Genomic DNA, 23,930 nt, shown 5'->3' on the forward strand with positions numbered 1-23,930 from the left:
GCGTGAAAGCCATGGTTGTGGGTTCGAACCCCATCTAGAGTATGAACGTTTGTAGAGTAAATGCAAGATATCAAGCTTTTAAGTACGTCACAGCGTGGGCGAGTGAAAAGAAGTATAATGCTGTTTACCGAATATTCAAAACGTAAATCTTATCTGAGAGTTTACAAATTTCGTTATACACACATACACTACGTACCGGCACAGTTAACTCATACATAACACATCTGGCATACATTTGCACTGAAAAAAAAAAATAGCCCACGTGTTATCCATATGTGGATTTTCGCATGTAAGGTCGATGTATTTAGTTCAATGCTTCAACACTGTGCACTGTACAATCATAGACTTATTGTATTGTCTTTCTTACGTTACAGACGTGGACAAATTATTAGATTAAATTAATTATATGTGCAACGAAGCTGTATTTATCGCTAGAAATAATGAACAAAAATGTATTTTCGATAGATATAATGAACAGAAAATTGAGTCTTGAGGTTACTAATATTTTGTGAACATTCCCTTATTCTTTATTAACACGTTGATTTTGTCAGGGATGCTGGAAACAAAAAGTTTGACACTGTCTTTGAATATCGGCATCATTTATCCAGATATCAATCAGTGCTTACTTGAGTCCATGTTTTCTTGTAAGCCTCTTTTTGTTCATTTTATTCTTCAGTATAGATCACAGAGTTTCAATTTCGTTCATGTCCGGTCTTCTTGCAGGCCATAGGGGAATATCTTTTACAGTATATAATTAAAACACCTGTAGTACCAGTAGTACCAACATAGCCAGAAAAATATACTTAACCATTGGAAAAATATACCAGAAGATATAAACAATCATATTTACAACAATAGAGACTCTGTGAATTATACCGATAGTTGATATGACGAATTATATTATGTTTCCAAGAAAAAGTTTTACTCTAATAATTTGTCCGCGTCTGTATTTTTCCTTATTTTGCATAATGATCGCTAGAGATTTAAGATATCTTGCTCTTACTCTATCTCACAAAGGAACCTCAATTTTATTTTAGAAGGATGTCACGTGTCATGTCAACCCGAATTCACAATAATTCAATCACGTGTCTTTCTAGTTTTGGAATCTATAAAAGTTCCACAGAAAGGATTGGTGTTAATATGAAAAAAAAAATACAATGATAAGCATTTTTAATCTCCAATTCTCTATGTATTAATACCTAACAAGGCCAACATAATTAAGCGACCGATTTAGGTATTTTCATTTCAGTTACACAATTTTCTGTTCCGCAGGCCCCCCTACTACCACCACACCAGAGCCACCTTCGACCACAGAATTAGTTCCTGACGCTAACCCCACCGGCGGTAAGGCTTTAATAGAACAACCAATGCCATCTTCCTGCTCGTATAACACTTCTACATGTCACTTTCTTGCTCGCAAACCTAGCACATTGCTTCTATGTAAATCCTTAACAAATGACTGCTGCTTGTGCACAAATGTCAATTCTATGAACTGAAAGAGAATTTCAATTGCTATGACATAAATATTATACATATGCAGTTATATATAACGACATAAAAATTCAATGAATAAAAATGTATGACAGGGTAAATAATAAAGTATAAGCTAAGTATCGACTAGTTCACAGTGAGAAAAATATTGAAAATATCTATTTATTATTAATTACAAGATTGAAGACTACTATTTAAAAGAAAAATTATACGTACTGTACCTAATTGAAAGCAATACTTCTTTCCATAAATTAATCATGTTTCAATTAAATATATCACTCTCTTACAAATACAGCAATCTGAAGGAAAAATTCAACATTTATTTTATTTAATGTGAAGATACAATATCGCTGTTAAATTGAGTTAAATCTAAGATTATCAGAAAAAATGTTCGCTTGAGAAAACAAATGTCAGCTACTTCAAAGCAACATGGTTGAAGGAATTTACGGAAATAAATTGCAAACATTTTATATTTGTGCAATAATGGCAGCAGTTATTTCATCGATGTTACAAATTTTCTTGTCTTTCGTGGCTTTTCTGTTTGAACTGGTTGATGGTGGTCTGGAAATATTTTAACATAAATATGGTTTGGGTATTTCGAATAGTATATGGTTTAAGAAAAATGCAAATTCACTTCACTTTTTCAAAAAGCTTTGAACATCTACTGTATTGTGAATTACTTAACAATTCGAAGTAATAAGTTCTTTTAAAATGGCAAATTTTATAACAAGAATTCATTGTTTAAATTAAAATATTAATAATTTGAAATTTTCATCAATATTGTAAAAAATAAAACGGCAATCATAGATGGAAGTTAAATTAATAATTTTGTTTATATTACAAATTTACGTATATGTTCATTTACAAAATGGATAATTATACTTCGAAGAAAAGCCTTCTCTTCAACTCTTTCACAAAAATAGAATGATTGTTTGTTAAAATAATCCTTTAATATCTAAAACTGCAAATAATATTTACAGTAAGTACATGTATCAGATATTATTTATTCTATGTTTAAGTGTTCTTGTTTTTCTTGGCTTTCTATTTGGCTTGTTTGGTGGTGGTCTGGGAAAGTATTTAATTAAATTAGTATACAGACTAATTTGCAAAGTATTTTAACACATGTAACAATTTTGTAAACGTAATATTAACTTCATAAACTTCTCGTGTAGTAATTTCAAAATTGAAGTAAAAAAATTTCCTATAAAAAGTATATATTTCACCTAGACAGCTCCAATTTTTATTTATAAAGGGTTTTGTTTTAAGTTTGAAGAACAACATACATTACACAGCTATGAAAATAAAACTTTAAAGGTAAAACATGAACATATAATTACTAGACCCAATTGTGTTTTCAACCATTAAATAAATGCAGTATTAGGAAAATATGCACGATTATTACTTTTATTGTCAATATAATTATCTAATAATGATTATTTATTTAAAAAACATAATTCAAAGGAAGTGAGAAATTTAATTTAAAATAGCTTTAGAATATGTGCAACGCTTTCCGTGGTTATTTCTATTGGTATTTCAAATGTAACTTTATCTTCTGAATTTTCTTTTTCACTGCTTCTTTACAGCCATAAAAATTTAGAATTCTGAACATATTATTTTGTATAGTAAAAATTAAAATGTAAAGCATAACTATTTCTCTTTAGAAAAATGTTTACTACTTCTATATTTATTAGTTCTAAAATATAAGCAACAAATTTTCGATAAAAAATAACCAAATGTTGGGACCAACCACAAACAACGGTCGCTACAATGCATCTAACCCTTCAGAACTTGGGTTATATTATGACTGATGGAACCTGTACGGAATTTTGAAAAGGCCATATTACGTTTCACATATTTTCTGTTCACTACTGGGTTGAATTGGCACAAAAGTTCGTTTAAACATAATAAATATACTAATACATATATTGCTCATCTATTCTTATTCTGAATAACTTTATTCAACTTACATGGAAAGATTGGCCGCCAATGTACTAATTGTACAGAACAAGAAACGTACAGAAAACATGAATAATTAGAAAAGTATATAAAGCAATAAAAATAAAAGATATACAATGAGATATTCACATAAAATTCATTATATAGGCTAGGTACATTAGAAAGTAAACAATAATAGTGTCGGATTACAAGAGAAACACAATAAATAAAAAATATTACCTCTAAAAGAAATGCGTTTTGCAAGCTCTTGACGAAACCGAATCCTCAAAATACTATTTTTAGTAAGTTGTTTCTATTTGTGTGTACTTCATTTTTCAATTATACACATACATGATGTACATTATATATGTATTTTTACCAGAGACAATACTTTTGACTTAATGCGTTTTGCTTATAAACCGGCGATAAGTAAGATCATAAATTTATAAAATCATGTTAGACTACATAAAAATTAAATAGGACGAAATACAAGAGTAGCGCAGTAAAGTTTAATAGAGCATATCAAAGAAAGAATATTGAAGATTAATTAGATACTGCATAAATGACTTTTAAGAATAATCAACGATCCTTTAAGGCCAGACATAATTACTGAATTAATAAACTAATCTGTCAGTCAGAATTCTCTGCAAAATGTCACAAAGGAAATGCGTATTATTCCTTTCTTTCCAATCATTAGACCAATTACTTCTATGAACGATAGATGGTATTTGTCTAATAAGTAAGGAAATAAAATAAGGAAATAAAACTCGTAAAATTGGTCAACGAATTTAAATAATGTTTTATCCAAAGAAATAAATAATATTACTGTCACAAGATATATTGTCTTGAATTCCATTAATGAAAAATCATGCAACTTAATTCGAAGGAACTCTGCAATGTGTATTGCGATAACATACTGTATATTTTATGTATGACATTGGTTATCTCATCGACGATACGTTCATTCTGAACTCTTATAACTTTTCTGTCTATATTCTGAATCAGTTTATATAGCCTATAAAATGTATGAAAATACGAATATACCTACAAGTTGTGTGTTAAAAGGTAGAACAGAGAAAAATCCTCTCTGGCCCCGGGCCCCGAACCTGGGTTTTCAGCTCTACATACTGACAGTTTATCCGCTAAGCCATACCGGATTTCAGTTCCGATGCCGGATCGAATCCCCGCAGTTGAAGTTCTCTCAGTTTTCCCTTTGCTGCCCTACATTCATGTACTGCGTCACAGAATATGTGACAGTGACACAATGTCCAACGCACTATGTACAGCGGTGCACTCATTACGAGTGACTAAATGGCAGGGATCCGATGGGGTGAGCGCCGTCTTAGATCACTAAGTGATTATTTACGCATATCATATTATTATGATGTACCCAAGTACATATGGTATTTCCGTTCAGGAATTCTGCGTTACCATATGATACAAGGGTGGATAGAACAAGAAAAATTCTCTCATCATATAATACATCATAAGCATGGTAACGCAGAATTCCTGCACGAAAATATCATATGTACTTTAGTACATCATAATAATGAAATAATACTATATGCATCTATTGGACAATGCAATATATAATACACTTACAATAAAATTAGATTGGAAAAGTAACTGATAATATATTATTTTAATGTACCGAAGTACATATGATATTTCCATGCAGATATTCTGCGTCATCATACGATGAAAGAGTAATGGAACAGAGAAAAATTCTCTCCGGCGCCGGGATTTTAACCCGGGTTTTCAGCTCTACGTGCTGATGCTATATCCACACCGGATACAACCCCGGCGTCGGATAGAATCGTCAGATTATGCTCCAACACTTGGGTTCCCTCTAGTGGCCGCCCTCTGCACTACGTCATAGATGTCTATGAACGTAGGACCGAAGTCCACACATGTGCTGAGGTGCACTCGTTATGAGTGACTAGTTGGCCGGGATCCGACGGAATAAGCGCCGTCTTAAATCACGAAGTGATTTACGCATATCATATATATTATTTTAATGTACCGAAGTACATATGATATTTCCATGCAGATATTCTGCGTCATCATACGATGAAAGAGTAATGGAACGGAGAAAAATTCTCTCCGGCGCCGGGATTTGAACCTGGATTTTCAGCTCTACGTGCTGATGCTTTATCCACACCGGATACAACCCCGGCGTCGGATAGAATCGTCTCCAGATTAAGCTCCGGGGTTGTATCCGGTGTGGATAAAGCATCAGTACGTAGAGCTGAAAACCCGGGTTCAAATCCCGGCGCCGGAGAGAATTTTTCTCCGTTCCATTACTCTTTCATCGTATAACTGATAATAGTTAATTAAAAGATATAAAAGGACTAAATAAAAAAGGCATTCCAAAATTAGGCTGAAAATAGTTATGAACTGATTAATTATTATATAAAAAGGTTTAGCTGAAGCAAATGAATTGTATAGCCTATTAAAGAATATAATAAAGAAGTGATTACATTATATAGTAACGCAGAATTCCTGCACGGAAATATCATATGTACTTCGGTACAACACAATAATATGATATGCGCAAATATTCAATTAGTGATTTAGACGGTGCTCATTCCGTCGGATCCCGGCCGCTTAGTTACTCGTAATGAGTGCACCTCTGCACATAGGGTGTTGGACATTGTGTCACGGTCACACATCTGTGACACAGTGTATGAGGGATGGCTACTAAAGAGAAACTAAGAGGTGAAACTTAAACTGAAAAGATTCAATCCTTCATCGGAAGTGGAATCCGGCGTGGCTTAGTGGATAAAGCGTCAGCACGTAGAACTGAAAACCTGTTCGAGTCCCGATGCCGGAGAGAGTTTTTCTCCGCTCTACCCATCCTTCATCCTTCATAATAAATAAAATATTATTGTCAGAAGAAATGTTAATTTGATGTCTATAAATAAAAAATTAAAAAACATTAATAAAATTCCAAGAAACTATGAAATTTAAGTTGCGATAACACTGTATAATATTTGCAGCAGTTATTTTATCTACATTACACTCTTGGCTTCAATAGCCTTTCATTCTAAACAGGTTATCCGTTTATATAAAACTACTTTACGCTCTTGTGTAAAAAAAGTATGCTCTTGTGTAAAAAAGAAAAAGTTTGAAGAGAAAATTAAAATAGTTGGTAATATACCTAACGAAATGAGAGCGCGTATTTTATTAAGCAATCAATAATATTAATTTTAAAAAAATAATAAATCTCAAAAGACCATTAATGAAAAAAAAAAATAAATAAAAATTTATTTCAAAGTTTTTACGATATGTAAATTTTAATAACATTACGTTTTTATAATATTTTACGGTACTGTTATTTTACACCCGTTAAAAGCTCTCCTCATTTTTTTTGCATTTCTGTCTGGAACAGAGACGATGTTCTGGAAAGGATCCATATTTTAATTGAATATTATAATGATGGGTTTGAAAATGAAATTCATCCAATCGTCAGAAGCGATAAAACATATAGGAACGTGGTTGAGGAAAGGTTTTTGTTTCACTGCACCTAGCCGAGATCGTTTATATTCTCCTACGTAGAGGATACCAGATGTTTTGTTCGGTACTCTCATAACTAGATTCAATTCGCTTTGGGGCTTGTGTAACAACTAATTTCCATTTCATAAAACGCAGTTACGTGTAAGATATAATAAAAAGCAACGTTCTACAATGCGCTTGCTAATTTTGTTACTTGAAACTCGGCAGTGTATACATAGAAATTAGGTAAAGCAAATTGGTAACTACAACCAGAAAATAATTTCGTTAGAAATTTTCTTTAATATTTAACTTGAGGGAGTGTACAATTTAAATTGGACTGAAGTAAAACGTTAATGAAAGCTAAAATTTATACTTATGCTAAGATACAACTGACCGTCGTATACAGAGTTTCAGCATTAAGCTAAATTCATTGTCGTGGGTTCGAATCCAGTCTCGAATGTGAGTTAATTCGTTGTTGTAGCCCTGTATCTCGTAGTGACATCATGATATGGAGCCCTACCATATATCCGCAAACTCTAAAAAAGCTCAAAATACAGACTGAGGTAAAATATTATTTACGGACATAAACACTGTACTATACATAATATTACTGGTTGAATAATTTAATTATAAATATTTCGGAATGTGTATGATAAGACTTTCTTATATTAAATTCAAACGTACCTTGTTTACATGTTTGGACCTTTTATGGGTCATCATCAGAACTGATCGTTGTTGGTCTTGGCGTCTCTTGTTTTGTTTCTTGTGAGGGTGTGTTCGTGTGGTGTAATGTAGAGTCAAAGAGTATGTATGTTCTGAAATTGAGTTCTGTGTTGAGAATTCGTTGGGGTGTGTTTTCGTGTGTCTGTATATTTCATAAAGTTCTAGTGTGTTTAGTTTCTGGCTTTTTGTTTGGATGTGTAGTATTTCCATGTCTGTGGTGATGTCTCTGTGGGTGTGGTTAGCATTTGTGATACACATCCAATCAAAAAGCCAGGAATTAAACACACTAGAACAATATGAAATATACAGACACACGAAAACACACCCAACGAAATTCTCAACACAGAACTCAATTTCAGAACACAAACACTCTTTGACTCTACATTACACCACACGAACACACCCACACAGGAAACAAAACAAGAGACGCCAAGACCAATAACGACCAGTTCTGAGGATGACCCATAAAAGGTCGAAACATGTAAACAAGGCACGTTAGAATTTAACACTAGAAGTTTTATTATACATATTCCGAAGTGATACAGTGTTAAAAGTTGTGTAGTCAAGACGTATAAATATTTATCACGATGTATTAAAAATAATGTGACATTTTTAAATGATGTAGTACTAATATCCAGTTAAAATCTTATATTTTTTACAATTTTCAAGTTAATAACAAAATATTTAAATTTCCATGAAAATGATTACATAAAAAGTTACGATAAATCTAATTAAAGTTTATTTTCTTAGTATATTTAAAACACTCTCTCCCCATGCCTTGGAGCGACTGCTAAACGTCCACATTTATTTTCATTCGCATTATTTTTAACGTGAAACTTTTATTTTCGCGGTACAACTGGGTAAAATGTTACAAAAGTTTAAAAATCTGAATTAATTTGCTTAGCAACGGCAATGAATTACTATACACTCTTCTGATATCACTTAGGAACGAATCAAACTTTTGCACAAATTATGGTGCTTAGTACAGCTATCCTGTGTACTGTCCTTGTTTTATGCCTAGTTGATAATTATCCGGAAGTAAAAATAAAATCAATATTGATTTGACAAAATGAATAATATCAAATCGTTTAGGCGGTTTCGTACAACTTCGTCTCTAATTGTAGATTATTAAATGGCAAATTTCGTTAATTAATTGCATTGTTCTATTTTTATTCATATATCGTCCTTCTATAAGAGTTACCTCAGAAAAAACTGCAGTAATTCTGATATAATTTCGTAATTTACCATATCCATAATAAATGAAAGAATTTTTTTTAGTGCAGTAGTTTTTCAGCTTCGATTACAATGATTGTGATGTTGACTATAAATATACTATATGTACACATAACGACTATGGTCTATTTTAAGCTCGAAGGAAATTAAAATCACAAGTACTCGCTTGAAGGAAATAGAGAGACCTTAAACTCGTTCAGTACAATATCTCACAACAAGTTTGACACCGACCTTAAATTTATTCAACGACAACAACTAATAATAATAATAATAATAATAATAATAATAATAATAATAATAATAATAATAATAATGTAACTAATAAAATATTAATCGTGGAATCACCTACATTAATTTTGTTCATGATTTTTCCCAATTAATAATTCTTTTCTACTTGTTAATTTTCTACTTTTAATTGTGTAATTCATTGCTATGTCATTTTGGTGTGCTTAATATATAAATACCGCATTCATACATTTAAAATCTTTTTTTTTTCAAATATGCATCGTGACAAATTCTTCTAACGGTCTTTAAAGCAAAGGATAAGAAGGTAAGTGTAAACACTTTCAATTATTGCATGCATTCTATGTTTCATTATTCATATTTCTTCTTTCTCCTCGGTTTAACACGCACGGTCCCAAGATGAGCTCACAAAACTTAGGATCAGCACGATCTAGGACACCTACTTGGAAAATCAGATAAAGACATAACGTACGTACGAAGATTTTTTAAACAGCGTTAAAATACACCGCATATGCTGTGTACTCTACGGCAAGAATTAGTCAAAATTAATGGTTCAGGGTCAATTTAAACTCAATACCCATAAGAGACGATAAGAGGTAAATAAGATAAGTTCAAAATGTAGATATTTTAAAGAGCTTTTGTGGTCATTGAGCCTCCAAAATATTCAGTTCTCAATTTTATAGAAAGTAATAATACAACGACGTACCTGCAAGCAGCTCTTATAAATAGCTGATCGCTTACTCTTTCAATATTCACTACAAGAAAGCAAGATATACAAGCTAGACAATCATCTTAGTATGAGCAATGTGACTTAACACCACCAATAACAACAAATGTATCCTTTAAGTTGCTTGAAAGAATTTCACAAATTTATCTGTCATTTTTTTTATTTTGTAGGAAGTAATATTCTTCCAAGTAAGATAGTAAGACTGTACTTTTCAGTTGTCAATATTATTTATAAAACTATAGTCCTAGTAAACATTTGGAAAATGTAGCTACTCTTCTAGGGGATTCAATAACAATGAGCTACGAGAATAATTTAGTTCTTGATTCATTAACGTTTCTATTGGCAACCGGCGTCGAAACGGGCCGTCTGTCTAAGGTACAAAACCTTTTTTTTTTTAATTTTAACAATCTTAATGTGTCGTTAAACAATCAAAAAATTTTTAAACAAAGTAATAACGTGAACCAGAATCAATGCAATATTTTTCAATAAAAATCTCTGTGGTTCGATCAGAATGAAAATTAATTTCTATATTTGTGTGCACAAGATTTTTTTCCGAATCTTTGGATTGGACACGGAGGTACAATAACATGGCCTCCTCGTTCCCCCGACATTACTCCGTTATACTTATTTCTTTGGGGCTATATTAAGGACGCTGTGTATTCCAAAAAAATGACTAACCTTAATAACTTACGTAATCGCATTGTAGAAGCAGTAGTAACTTAACTATCACACGAGACATGCTACAGAGAACCTGAACTGAAACTGAGTATCGTTTGGACATTCAGAGGGCTCATGTAGAAACCTACTACTGATTGTTTCTGATTTGTACTTTCCGATAAAAATGAAGAAAATTCCCTCGCATTTGCTTTTTTTCTTTTGAGAGACTGATGAAATGAGAGACGTTCTAGAGCGCCATCCGTATATTGAAATACCGTAGGCCCAACCTAAATTTGAAGCTTTTTTCTCTCTAACGGAACTTACTGCTTAATCTTGTGATCACATTCATGGTTATTCTTAACATCGTAAGGTTGAAAGTTATGATCCCTACATCGACTGGAAATTGATTTCCTGTCATAACGACACCTTTTAAGAAGGTGATAAGAAATATTAAAAGCATTAGCCCTGCATTGGCACCGCATCTTCCATATACCTTCATTCTTATCTCCTCTCGTTGGATATTAAGAAGAATATACAGCAAGATGGCTACAGAAAATTGAACATGGAATCTGTTTATTCTCCTTGTTTATGATACAGATGTGGGATGGTTTTTCTTCCTCTTCCTATTTTAATAAATATAAAATATGCAGAACCAGTTTTCCATAAAGAAACTGTTTGGTAACGTACTGATATTAACGAAAAGATATTCTAGTGATTTACATAATGTCTCTTTACTACAAAACCTGAAGGTGAATCAGGTTTGTAAAATTATATTTTATATCTAAGCGAATGGCTGGCAAAGCAGACTCTGTGCATGGGAGATGGCCTAAAATTTTAATATATTTTCTATAAAAAAAAAAGTTGATAAAATGTTAGAGCATGAGAAGTGAAGTTTGAAAATACGGGTTCAACTCTCTGCAAGACGTAGTAGAATATGTGGTAAAAATATTATTTAACACCATTATTGTGTGTAGTATATTTTATGTAGGGGTGAGAATAATACAGTATAATCGAAAGCCGTAAAAACAAAACTTGACAGGGAACTGTACTAAAAGTTTAAAGATTCCAACATTATGAGGTGTGGAATGATAATTTCTTCAGCCTATGTTTCTGTTATTTGTTGAGTAAACAATGCAACACGACACCTTCCCATGCGTGATCCAGGGGAAATGTACATATTTTCTCTGTTGACTCATTCGCTCTATAATACAACAAAGCCAACAATGCAAATCAAGATTTCAGGTATAACTCCCTGTAAAGTCGATTTGAATAATTTCGAGGGAAAAATTGTTCCGGGGCCGGGCATCGAACCCGGGACCTTTGGTTTAACGTACCAACGCTCTATCAACTGAGCTACCCGGGAACTCTACCCGACACCGATCCAATTTTTCCCTCTATATCCACAGACCTCAAAGTGGGCTGTCAATCGTCAAGCAGCCATCTTCGAGTGCACACTAACTCCGTGTGACTTAAATTGTGGTTTTTCTGTTAACGAACAGTGACGTATATTATGCAAATCAAAATTTCAGGTATAACTCCCTGTAAAGTTGATTTGAATAATTTCGAGGGAAATCTTGATTTGCATAATAGTGTCTTAAGACTGAAAACGATTAAGGAATATGTAAATAAAATTTGTATTTGCATAATACACGTCACTGTTCGTTAACAGAAAAACCACAATTTAAGTCACACGGAGTTAGTGTGCACTCGAAGTTGGTTGCTTGACGGTTGTCAGCCCACCTTGAGGTCTGTGGATATAGAGGGAAAATTGGATCAGTGTCGGGTAGAGTTCCCGGGTAGCTCAGTTGGTAGAGCGTTGGTACGTTAAACCAAAGGTCCCGGGTTCGATACCCGGCCCCGGAACAATTTTTCCCTCGAAATTATTCAAAGCCAACAATATTTATCTGAAAGATACCTGTTTCCTGTCGAATTTTATGTACAGTAGTGGCAAAAAAATCCGGACCGACCCTTGTAGCTGATTTCAGAGTCACAGATTCAAATTTTGCTGGTCATAAAACACATCCATCTTGTATAATTAATTGTAACAATGACATTTATTGCATATGTTCGATTCTTACCGTCTTTTGTTTCCTTCAGTACATCAAACTTACAGACGAAAAAACTTCGAGAGTTTTATTTTCATCTGGCATCAATATTACATTTCTACCTCTATTCGGGAAAGATAACTGGGTATTTTTACATTAAATAGCAGTACATACCTCTGGCTTCACTATCCATATTGAAATTACCACAGTTTGACACAATACACAGCACAGGATTCTTTTGTATCAGCTACAAGGATCGGTCCGGTTTTTTTTACCACTACTGTACAACGTATGTATTGAGTCTATAAACATCTATGAGGCTCCTTGACGGACAAAGAAAAGTGCGAAGTAAATATTATGGAGGACACAATAAGCCAATAGTCTGTAATACAATTTAGGTTAGATATCGGACAGAGTGACGGAAAAAGTTTGTAAAGTTTAAAAAATTTCAATATGATTTCAAGAGGACGTGATATTAAATTGGCTCTGATATTTAGAAACCGAAATTTTATAGCATTTTACATGTAAGAAGTGCTCGTCTTATAAGAAATGTACTAACAAAACAAATCGTGTTGTGCCTAGTTTCGGAGAGCACTGAAAATTCGCCAATGGGAATGTGTTCAAATATTGAATTGTATCGATTTGACCGAAACGTGATACTAAACCATGAAAGAGGTTGTTTGTTAACTCTGCCAGCGCGTGTGAGGGCGGTGGTTATGTGGAAACAAGTGGATTGCATGAAACAATGCAGTAATGAAAGAGTTACAATGTTTGTTAAAATTTTATAGGACGGGGTTCCATTATTGAAACGCCTAAGTTACACAGACCAGCACCTATAAATAAATACAAGATTAGAACTACATTAGTGCTGAGTATAGGGTCAAACTATAGGGGGTTTCACTTCTTATATACCTTCGTAAACTATGACATCAAATATTCCATGTACAACCTGGAAGTTCTATGAGATAACAGACTAATTTCTCTTCTGCGTTACAAAACTAATCGACATTGGCATAACTTTGTGAAGACAATATTCCCAGAAAGAACACAATCATAATATTTATAAACGTTACACGGGTCTATTGTGAACACTTGGAACAAATTTTGATAATCTGTAGACATTCAAAATGAAACATTCAACACCATGAGGTCGAAATAAAATTTTACGTGGGTATGTACGATGAATTCTGTGTAACTGACATTCCCATCAACTTCATATTTGTATGAACGTGTAGAAAGACATACATATATTTTTAACATATCAAGTAAACTTACATTTGTATTGTTAACCTTTTGATTAATTTTGTATAATATACAACTTACTTTACAAGAATAACAAGAAGCTTACACAACTTACACCGAGAAAGTGTCTTAAGACTGAAAACGAATTAGGAATATGTAAATATTTTTTTTTTAATCCGTATTGTGCTACACCCGATATATGACCAGAATTATTATATATTATATTTGATATCAACATTTACATCCATGTAATATGGACCTCACAATTTTGTATCCGGAGCCACAATTACATTCATTACAGATATACCTTTGGTAGACGCTCTTATAATTTAAATTTCGTCCCCATTTAAATTGATCAGTATTCACACCTTTAAAACTTAACAAGTTAATTTAGATCATTCAAAATTGACACTTTTACAACTCTGTTCTTGATTTTCAGTTCACTTATATCAACACACACTGTTTCTAAAACTTGTTACTAACACATACTACACCATAGACCAATCTGTTCGTTATTATGACAGTTTCTTGTGTACATTTCATTTTCAGGTCTCACTAATTTTCTACATATTATACTTCGCTATCCTAGGTAGCCTCCCCAGCCATACTCCTCACCTATTTTCCTTATCTCTATCATTTTACTTAATTTCCTATTACACTCCTTTAATTAATTCAAAATTGACACTTTTATCATAACCAGAGTTATTCAAATTCAAAAGCATATTAATTAAAATCCGAGATAAGAATTTACAGAAACATATATTGTTCTTCCTTCTCTTAAATCACAATTCCCATCTCTGCGAGTTCAAATGTCCCTTCCAGATAGGTAGAGTTTTATTCCGGTGTTCTGCGAGCAACTACATACAATAGTAATATACGTTACAAGAGCGGTATGTTGACGTTTTCATGATCGAGGATAAGATTGAAAAAGCGAAACGTAGTTGAGCTTTTTTAATTTCCGAGAATATGAAAACAAACATACCGCTCATGTATCGTACATTATTTTGTGCGAAGATCGTTTATTACATACCTGAAAGACGAATTTCTAATTAGTTGCAATGAAATCTCCATGTTGGCTTCTGTTTAATGACGCCAACTTCGGAACACCAAAATATCTTTCTTCAACATTGTTGCTGTAAAATGTTTTCTGTGTTTACTATACTCCAGCAGGCCGTGATATACGTCTGTCTTTTTTTCCCCCAGACTTCAAATGCGAACTTAAAACAGACGGTAAGGTTATGTAATAATTATTTTTTCATTTTAATATTTTAACAATATTATTTATATAACATATTGCAGTAATAACATCGCCATCTGGAATCTCGTTGATTTTTTCACGGCTTCCTTAATGTTACTTGTATCAGGAATGCAATAAGTTTTGTGGAGTAGTGGACTTTACTTAATTTTTGCAAATATTTAAAAACAATAATTAACATTGCAATTTAGGTGAAATTGCAGTGGTAAGTTTCCAATTTATAATTATTACTATGTTAAACGTCTCTAAAAATAATATGATAAAAGCCTAAAGCAATAAAATGAATGTCGCGCTTAAGCGGTAAGAAGAGGGAAATTGTTATGTGTGTTACGTTGGGAATACTGAATGTGGTATTTCACACTTACCGCGTATTGGTTCTGTGCGGAAAACAAGCAAATAAGAACGATCTCGCACATAATATAAATGTGTGAAGTTTTAATTACAGTACAACTCCAATTCTGTATGACATCCTTCATAGAAAGAGCTCACCACTTTTGGTTTGCCAAGGTTGTAGCGATGTAGGCGCACTAGGGAAAGATCCATAATCACGATACTATCAAAATAAATACGCAGTGTTATATAAAGTAACATTTCGATAGTTTTTTTTAGTAGGTTATTTTACGACGCTTTATGAATAGCTTAGGTTATTTAGCGTCTGAATGAAATGAAGGTGATAATGCCGGTGAAATGAGTCCGGGGTCCAGCACCGAAAGTTACCCAGCATTTGCTCATATTGGGTTGAGGGAAACCCCCGGAAAAAACTCAACCAAGACCTTGCCCCGACCGGGAATCGAACCCGGGCCACCTGGTTTCGCAGCCAGACGCGCTGACCGTTATTCCACAGGTGTGGACCATTTCGATAGTGATGGAGAGCAAACTCTTATGTCAGAAAAATAAACACAACAAGATTTTACTTGATTCCCATTAAAGAAATTTGACCGAACCTCCTGCAAACACGTCTTAAGTCAAGACATTGGTACAAACTTCACAAGAAAAGATTTAAACATCCTCATATCAAATTTTATTCCTTATCAAGATACTCACTCAATGACACAATACAAAATCTTAACGAGGACCTTGAATCTATATCTGCATGGGCCAGAAAGTTTGGTTTGACTCTCAATGCAAAAAAAATTCACAAGCAATCCTAGTCTGACATCAACGTCTATTATGCAATATTAATCCTGCTCTTCAGTCAAGTTAAACGACACAATAATCCCTTTTGCTTTCTGTGTTAAAAACCTTGGAGTTTACTTTGATATGCATTTAAACTGGAATAACCAAGTAGCTAACCCATATTACCAAAAAAGTGCTTTCCATACTACATTCCTTAAACAGCATTCGAAAATTCCTTCCGCTATCACTCAAGAAAATACTAGTGGAAACACTAGTAATGCCCCACTTCGATTATTGTGATTTTCCACTGACTGACCTCAATGTCAACCAGTCGCAAAAATTACAACGTGTTCATAATTCTTGTGTTGGCTTCGTCTGCGATGTCCGTCGCGCTGACCACATTACTCCATCCTTCCAAACTTTAAACTGGCTACGGCTAAACGATCATTCTCTTATTCTCCTTTTCCAAGTCCTTCACACCTCTACACCTACCTACCTTGCCTCCCGTTTGAGTTACCTGTCATCACATCATAATCTCTTCACACTCAAGTAAAATAGTCGCATACTAGCCATACCAACACATAAGACATCATCGTATTCATCATCATACACAATCTCGCTCTCGCGCTTGTGGAATACCCTACCCAGTGACATCAGAGATTGTCGGAATTTAGTAGCGTTCAAAAGCAAACTTATTAAGCATTTTCTTACTGCGTAGAGTAGGTTTAATTTTTACTGTATCAATAAAAGAAATGCTTCTCTCTTCTTAACTTTTACAGTAAACTGTCTAGCTTTCATTAATCAGTTAATCTTTTAGTACTTTGATTTTTATTGTATTTGTAAATATAATATTAATTGTTATTATAATTGTAATTGTATTCTTAATATCGTAGTTGTAACCCTCTGGTAGAGGGGAAGAGAAGGCCTATGGCCTTATCTCTACCAGGTTAAATAAATAAATAAATAAATAAATAAATAAATAAATAAATAAATAAATAAATAGTTTCTTCGCTCTTCTGTAAAATTATTTTTATATAGGGCCTACTAAAATACAAGGTTACTGTTCAACAACATCGGTTTGCTTTAATACTAAACACAAATTACATCTTCATATATAAATTATACAGGTTTCCTTTTTCTTTTATAAGCTATAAAGAGTTTATACGAGTATTTTACCCAAATGTTGAATACAAATTTTAGGCAAAAAATAATTATCTTCAAACTTTACCAAATTTTAATAGAATCTGAATATCCTCTCGCCGTAACTTACACAAAATCACACTAACAAAATGTAGAAAAATGGTAGAAAATGAAGTAACATTTTTCGTCAGTAACACTACAACGCAGACTTCATACTGCACATCTCTTAATATATAAAATCGTCATAAGTTTAGAGCATTCATTCACATTCCACCATATAACCTAGAACAATATTTGAAGTCACCACTTACAGGTTAACGAAGATTGCTGTCGTTTGTTAACAAAGTAATACTGGGCAGGACTCTCATTAACATATTTGAAATCCTGAAAAGTTTGAAAAATTTAGTCGATGGTTGAGGTGATTAAGAGTAAATATAAATACAATTTGAGGAATTTCATCATGCTGAGTGTGTTTCTTTCAATGATTTTATTGGTATCATGCGTAAATTTATGTTAGTGACTTTTGTAATTACGATAAAATTGCAACAATAAATCATTAAGAGTTAGTTCATCACATAACCTTACCCGTTGTCGTCCTTCACAAGAAAGAACTGCAGTGTATTTCGCATTTCATTTTTCTGGCAGTCTTCAGCTGGAACTCTCTTGTACCTTTTGTTCTTCGTTTGAATGTCTGCATATGTTTAGAAGCCACAGTATCCACCTTATGCATATTTTCTCTACATTCTGTTTTTATAACATTTCATCACTTGCTGAATAAATTTCAGACGTCATTTCAGTTACTCATATTTCTTGTTCGCCATCACTACCTCTTACTGTGTAATGTTCCATTTTTCTTTAAAAATTCGCCATACTTGTTTTAGACAATGCCACTTCTGTGTTCTTTGGATCAGTGAATTCCATACAGGGAAATAAAGGAATCATAAGTTTACATTTTCTTCAGTAACTAATAGCTTGGGTTTAATAAACTCATTGAAAGTTTCCCTCCGTTGGAGGAGCGAGTCGTAAGTATAAGATTTATAATTATCCACTGCATTAAATAATATAGTATGTCGGCAGAAAGATTTCGAATACCCCGATGCAATCTGTCCTAAATACTGTTTCTGACCACCAAAAATTCCAATTTCATTTGGACTTGCCGAGATTCCAACCCTTGCCTTTATCATGAATAATTTACGTCCTAATCGTTCAAGCAATTGAGAGACACTTTCTATAATATGAACTGTAGGTCTGTATTTATCTTATCTCATTTATAAATGTTTGTAATACACAGCCCTATATTTAAGAATACTTCGAATTAATTTTCAAATATATTAACTGTTAAAAGGTAAAGTAATAGTAATAGATATTTATTGAGCAATATTACACATACGGATGTACTATATTATCAGAATTTTCTCTTAAATCCCACGCACGGGTCTTCTGACCGTAGGTACTGTGTAAAACAAGTCCTGCATTGCAGGTTTCACCCTCCTCACCTATAGTTAGATCAAACCACTCTCCAAAAGAACACACAGATTAAAATGAAAATGGTACAAACAAAACAAATTATATAACATATCCTAAACCAAACAGGTATAAAAGTGTATAATTGAGTATCCCTTCATCAGTTCGCATCACAAATTTCATCAGCTGAAGTTCAAATCCGTCTCGCCTTCAAGAGGAAAAATTCAGTCTTGTTCCCATTCTCTGTTCCCCACGAGGTCAAGACTCCTATTCTGACTTAGCTTCGAGGGTGGTAGGCACTAGGCCTAGACATTTTTTCCGTATATGTTCCAATTCGACACACTGCAATAAAATATTTCACCGCACAGTGGACAAAGGCGCTCTCCTTCTTCGTTGAAGATTTTATTAGATCATTACCCTTCCATGAGACCAATCTTAGCCACGCTAAACCTGCTCTACTGTCTTTGTTACAAGAATTTATGTAGTCAAACCTCCCTCAGTTAAGCATGAGATCTGATTGTAAATGTAATATAATACGCTAATGAAGGCATGGCCGAATTCGACTGCAAGAGTATTTGAAAGGAATATTCTTCAAAGGCGTTTCGTCCACCACAAACTTAACAGAATCTCAAATTAATGTTCCCATTCAATTTATTATTATGTATGGTATGTTTGTGTGGAGAGATTTTGTAATCTCTGAGTGTCTATTTGCTTTTTTTTTACGAATTCATATTAGATGGACGTAAGGCTGCACTTCAGTGACAAGGATTAAGAATGACGTCAGGTCCCAAAATTGTGATTTAAATACGTTATGTTCCTTCTTTAATGTGCTAGTCTTAGATCTATATGACGATTAAATAGGGCAGTAATAATTGAAAGGATAATGTGGACAATTCCACGTAAATATCTAAGCATTTTATGGGAAGTATTAAATCAGAACGACTAATTATAACTTCCTGCTAATATTCGGCCTCTTTGGTCCACAGCACAGGATTTGAGAAGGAGTGGAGATTGGTTTCTGTGGTAGACAGAACCCGTCGCACCCCTCCCCGAAGGCCCATCGGTTTGTGACACATCCAGGAAACATGATTTACTGCTTCAAGTTTCATCCCCATAAGCTTGCATTATCGAACACAGCTGAACCTTCGAATTGAGATGAAAACATACCGGTAGATACGACTTCAAACAGTCGTTATCTGTGCTGTATAGAATTATTTTGTTCTTTGGTTAGAGCTATTTCACAGTAATTACTAGGACGTCTACGAAAATCAGAACAATGCTGAGGAATTTTTTCCCCCCCCTCAATGATTTCAATTCATTTATTAAATACAATAATTCGAAAGGTAACTTAATAATATTCTTAATTATTTAAGTCCATTTCATTCATTACTTTCTCCACTTCCACCCATATTCACTCCTTGTCTATTTACTTCCTTCCTTTACCCTTTTCTTCTCTCAAAGGATAACGGAAAGAAGTAAATATCTTAAATGCTTCAACATATTCATTTCCTCATTCAGTCATTCGCTCATTATATTCCATTTCGTAACTCATTCCACTCCATTATAAAATTCATTCTATTACATTATTCATTTCGCCCATGAATTTTTTCGTCATTCATTTCGCCCAAACACTTTGCTCCATCATTAATTTCCCCCATCCACTACATGATATCATGTCCCTCATCCATTTCATTACATTAATCACTTCCGTCATCCATTTCATTACTTACTTACAAATGGCATTTAAGAACCCGGACGTTCATTCCCACCCTCACATAAGCCCGCATCGGTCCCTTTTCTGAGCAAGATTAATCCAGTCTCTATCATCATATCCCACCCACCTCCCTCAAATCCTTTTTTATATTATGCTCCAATCTACGTCTTGGACTCCCAAAAGGTCTTTTTCCCTCCGATTTCCCAACTAACACCTTTGCTATGATCGTGCCAGAGAATCAGTCCCATTCCGAAGTTTATGTTGTTTGTTGTTTCGTAACAAGCTTTCTTTTTACGGTGATGGGTTGTTAGCCCTTCGCCCAACCCCCAAGATGGAGAGCCACCTCTTATCGTCTGTCCGCGACTGCTTATTCAATATATTCGCAGCTACCCTCATATGTGTCATCCATTTCATTACATCAATTATATCGTTCATCCATTCCATAACATTTTTCATTTTCCTCATCTATTTCGTTCCATCATTCATATACCTCACCCATTTCATTAAATCAATCATGTCCCTAAATCATTTCGTTCTATGAACCATTTCCTTCATACATTTCACTGCAATATTTATTTACCTCATCATATTCATTTTATCAGACATTCCCCTCACCCACTTCATTGGGTCATTCATTTCCCCAATTTATTTCGTTGCATCATTCGTTTCCTTCATCCATTTCGTTATTTTTTCATTTCCCTAACACATTTTTGTTACATTATTCATATCCCACGCCCATTTCATTACACCAATTTTTTTATGTTATCCATTTTATTATGTACTGCATTTCAATAATTCACATCATTATGCCATTCAATTCCCTTATCCATTTCATTCCATCATTCAACTGTCTCATCCATTTCATAATTTCCCCCAATCAACCAAACCTACATTGTCATTCTTTCTTTCATTTCCGTCATTTAATCTTTCTCTTATTCATCCATTTGAATCATCCCTAAGTAAAATCAATTTTCTTCTTTTGCCTTCTTTCTTTCTCCTTCCTTTCTCTTTTCTTTTCATTTCATTTTATTTTATTCCTTTTTCTTCACCGCGCTCGTCTGTTTGTGTTTATTTGTGTACATATTTTATTCTCTCTCTTTGTTTCCCTTTTCTCTCTTTCTTCCCTTTCTTTCCTTCTACCTTTCTCTCTTTTTCCTTCCTTCGTTTTTTAATTCCTTTCCTCTTTCTTTCCTTCTTTCTTCCTTCTTTCCTTCCTTTCTTCTTTCTCTTTTCTTCTTTCTTTCCTTGTCTCCCTTCCTTTCCTTATTCTTTCTTTCTCTCTCTCCCTCTCTCTCCCTCCTTCTCCCTTTCTCCTTCCTTTCTTTCATCTTTCTTTCTTTCTCTTTCTCTCTCTTTTTCATTACTTTCCGTTTCGTTTTACTCATATTTCTTTCTATCTCCATGTCTACAATTTTTCTCATTCACACATGCGTATTGTATGCATAATCACTGCTATTTCCATAGCAACTATGGATATATGCAGTTTACTAGGAACAAAATTATTAATGGATTCTATGAGTATATCCCAGTTTAAAAACAATTAATTCTGCAGCCTATTTCTTATACAGTAAAAGAATTTGCTTCTCTTATGACGTCACTACTATTTGTAATATTTCTAATAATGAGAATATTGTCATTTAGTTATTTCCGAAAATATTCCTGTTAGCAATATTTCTATTGTTTTTTTTTTCTATCTAGCCTTTCTCTAAAATTTGTTGTCAAGTGTAGAGTCACACGTATAGCCCTATATGGCCCACAGTTTTAGATTTTCCAGATATTATAATCATGTTGTATCGACTAAATCTACGAGTTCTGAATCAACAGATTTTCAGTAAATAATTTTTTCAAGCCTTTTTGTGCTTTCTACTATGAATCAATAAATAATGCAAACAATGAAAATAATAAAGAAATAGTAATACACACAATAACAATAATAACAAATATATTACCAAAATTTATACTACCAATTGAATGTGCTAATCCAGGAAAAATAACAATTATACTAACAATTATAAAAATAATTATAATTATATTTCCATAAATATAACATCTCAGTTGCAGTAAGACTTTATTTATGATCGACATTATACAATACTGATTATGGTGAATGGATATTTAATAATTATGTAAAATTTATTACTGAAGGGTAAAGCACATACTTGAAGAAATTTATCTTTGCGTATTCTTTATCCATAATAAATTCTGCTTTGATTTATTGAGATATTAATCTAGGTCTCCAGCGAGAAGAAAGCTACAATAATCACTTTAGCAGAAAGTTTTGTTTGAACATTTTAAATGTTGCCTCTAAAAAATTTATATTTTTTGTTTTAAACATAGACGTTTTAACATATCAGGCTTTTCATACGCATTCCTAGTAAGAAGGTATAATTTTGATGTAGCTATTGTATTTCAGTAGCGATTATCAACAAACACTCATTTCCTGAAAACAAAAGAATGTACATTACACTCAGGTGACGTCGCTAAGCTACGAAAGGCTCTTTGAGAGCTGTGATGAAAAGAAAGTTGCAGACATTAAGTTTCTGTAACGTTTATGGCCCTTGCTCTATCCTTTGTCAATGAAAAGCTTTGATGCTGCAGCGTTCCTCTCTCTGAAGCGCAAGACTACAATTTTCATAAAGAGACAAGACAGTATTAAAAGACATTAGTTCTCTACGTCATTGTGGTGGCTCTAAGAAAATTCCAGCAATCAAAAAGTACACTCGTTTCAGCTAAATATTCTTCTCTCATTTACTAATACAGCAATTTAACTCTATCGTTATGTCACAGTACACAAGCTTAATACTTTTGTATATTAACTTTAAATATTCTCGGGACAGTCTAATGCAGCGGTGACCAAAACTCGAGCTGCTGTGATTACATGCGACAGACAGCCTATGAAGTAAGGAGACGGGGAAAGGTACTTGTCATGAAAACTACAATCAGTGGTGGTTCCTGTACTAACATCTGGATAAAAATCTCAAGCTTTTCTGTATCAGTAATGTCACTGCCGTCATCAAGAACCAGTGAATAATATCCGATTTTTCTTGCTTCATTTTTAAATCTTCCTCTTGAATATAATCAGGAATTTTCTAAACTCTTCTCTCGATACTTGGTCAAGAAATTCGTAGTTTTTTCAAAATTAAAAACTTCTTATGGACAAGTTATTTAAGCCATTTTAATTATTACACTTTTGATAAATTCTTTTCTATTAAAAGGCTTTAAAGCACGAGATATTTCAAAGTCCATTAGGTAGCCGACTTCCTTACATTTATTTATCTCATCTTTCTCTTCCCGACTATGATTTAAGGCATGTCAATTCCTGGCGTTTAACAGTTCGTTGGCACATAATATTGCATCAGTTTTTCTACAATATTGTCATTAAATGAATAACTAATAAATAGTTACCCTCATCTAAAGATCAAGAAGATTAAAACTGAGATAAAACCTAAT

The 23,930-nt window shown here is 33.3% G+C and overlaps 1 protein-coding gene and 1 non-coding gene across 3 annotated transcripts in view; both read left to right on the forward strand.

The window, feature by feature from the left end:
- LOC138710843 (uncharacterized) overlaps nucleotides 1–23,930 on the forward strand; it is an 858,539-nt gene that overhangs the window by 419,877 nt on the left and 414,732 nt on the right. Inside the window, exon 5 of one of the 2 annotated variants that reach the window (XM_069842005.1) lies at nucleotides 1,273–1,344. The exons of the other annotated variant lie outside the window; for it this stretch is intronic. Within the exon in view, the coding sequence (XP_069698106.1) occupies nucleotides 1,273–1,344 (72 nt within the window). The remainder of the gene's footprint in view (nucleotides 1–1,272; nucleotides 1,345–23,930) is intronic. 2 annotated transcript variants of the gene reach the window in all.
- On the forward strand, nucleotides 12,295–12,367 carry TRNAN-GUU (transfer RNA asparagine (anticodon GUU)). Its single transcript has one exon. It is a non-coding gene; the product is annotated as a tRNA-Asn (tRNA).

This window comes from Periplaneta americana, chromosome 12 (assembly GCF_040183065.1).
Source record: "Periplaneta americana isolate PAMFEO1 chromosome 12, P.americana_PAMFEO1_priV1, whole genome shotgun sequence".
Taxonomy (NCBI): domain Eukaryota; kingdom Metazoa; phylum Arthropoda; class Insecta; order Blattodea; family Blattidae; genus Periplaneta; species Periplaneta americana.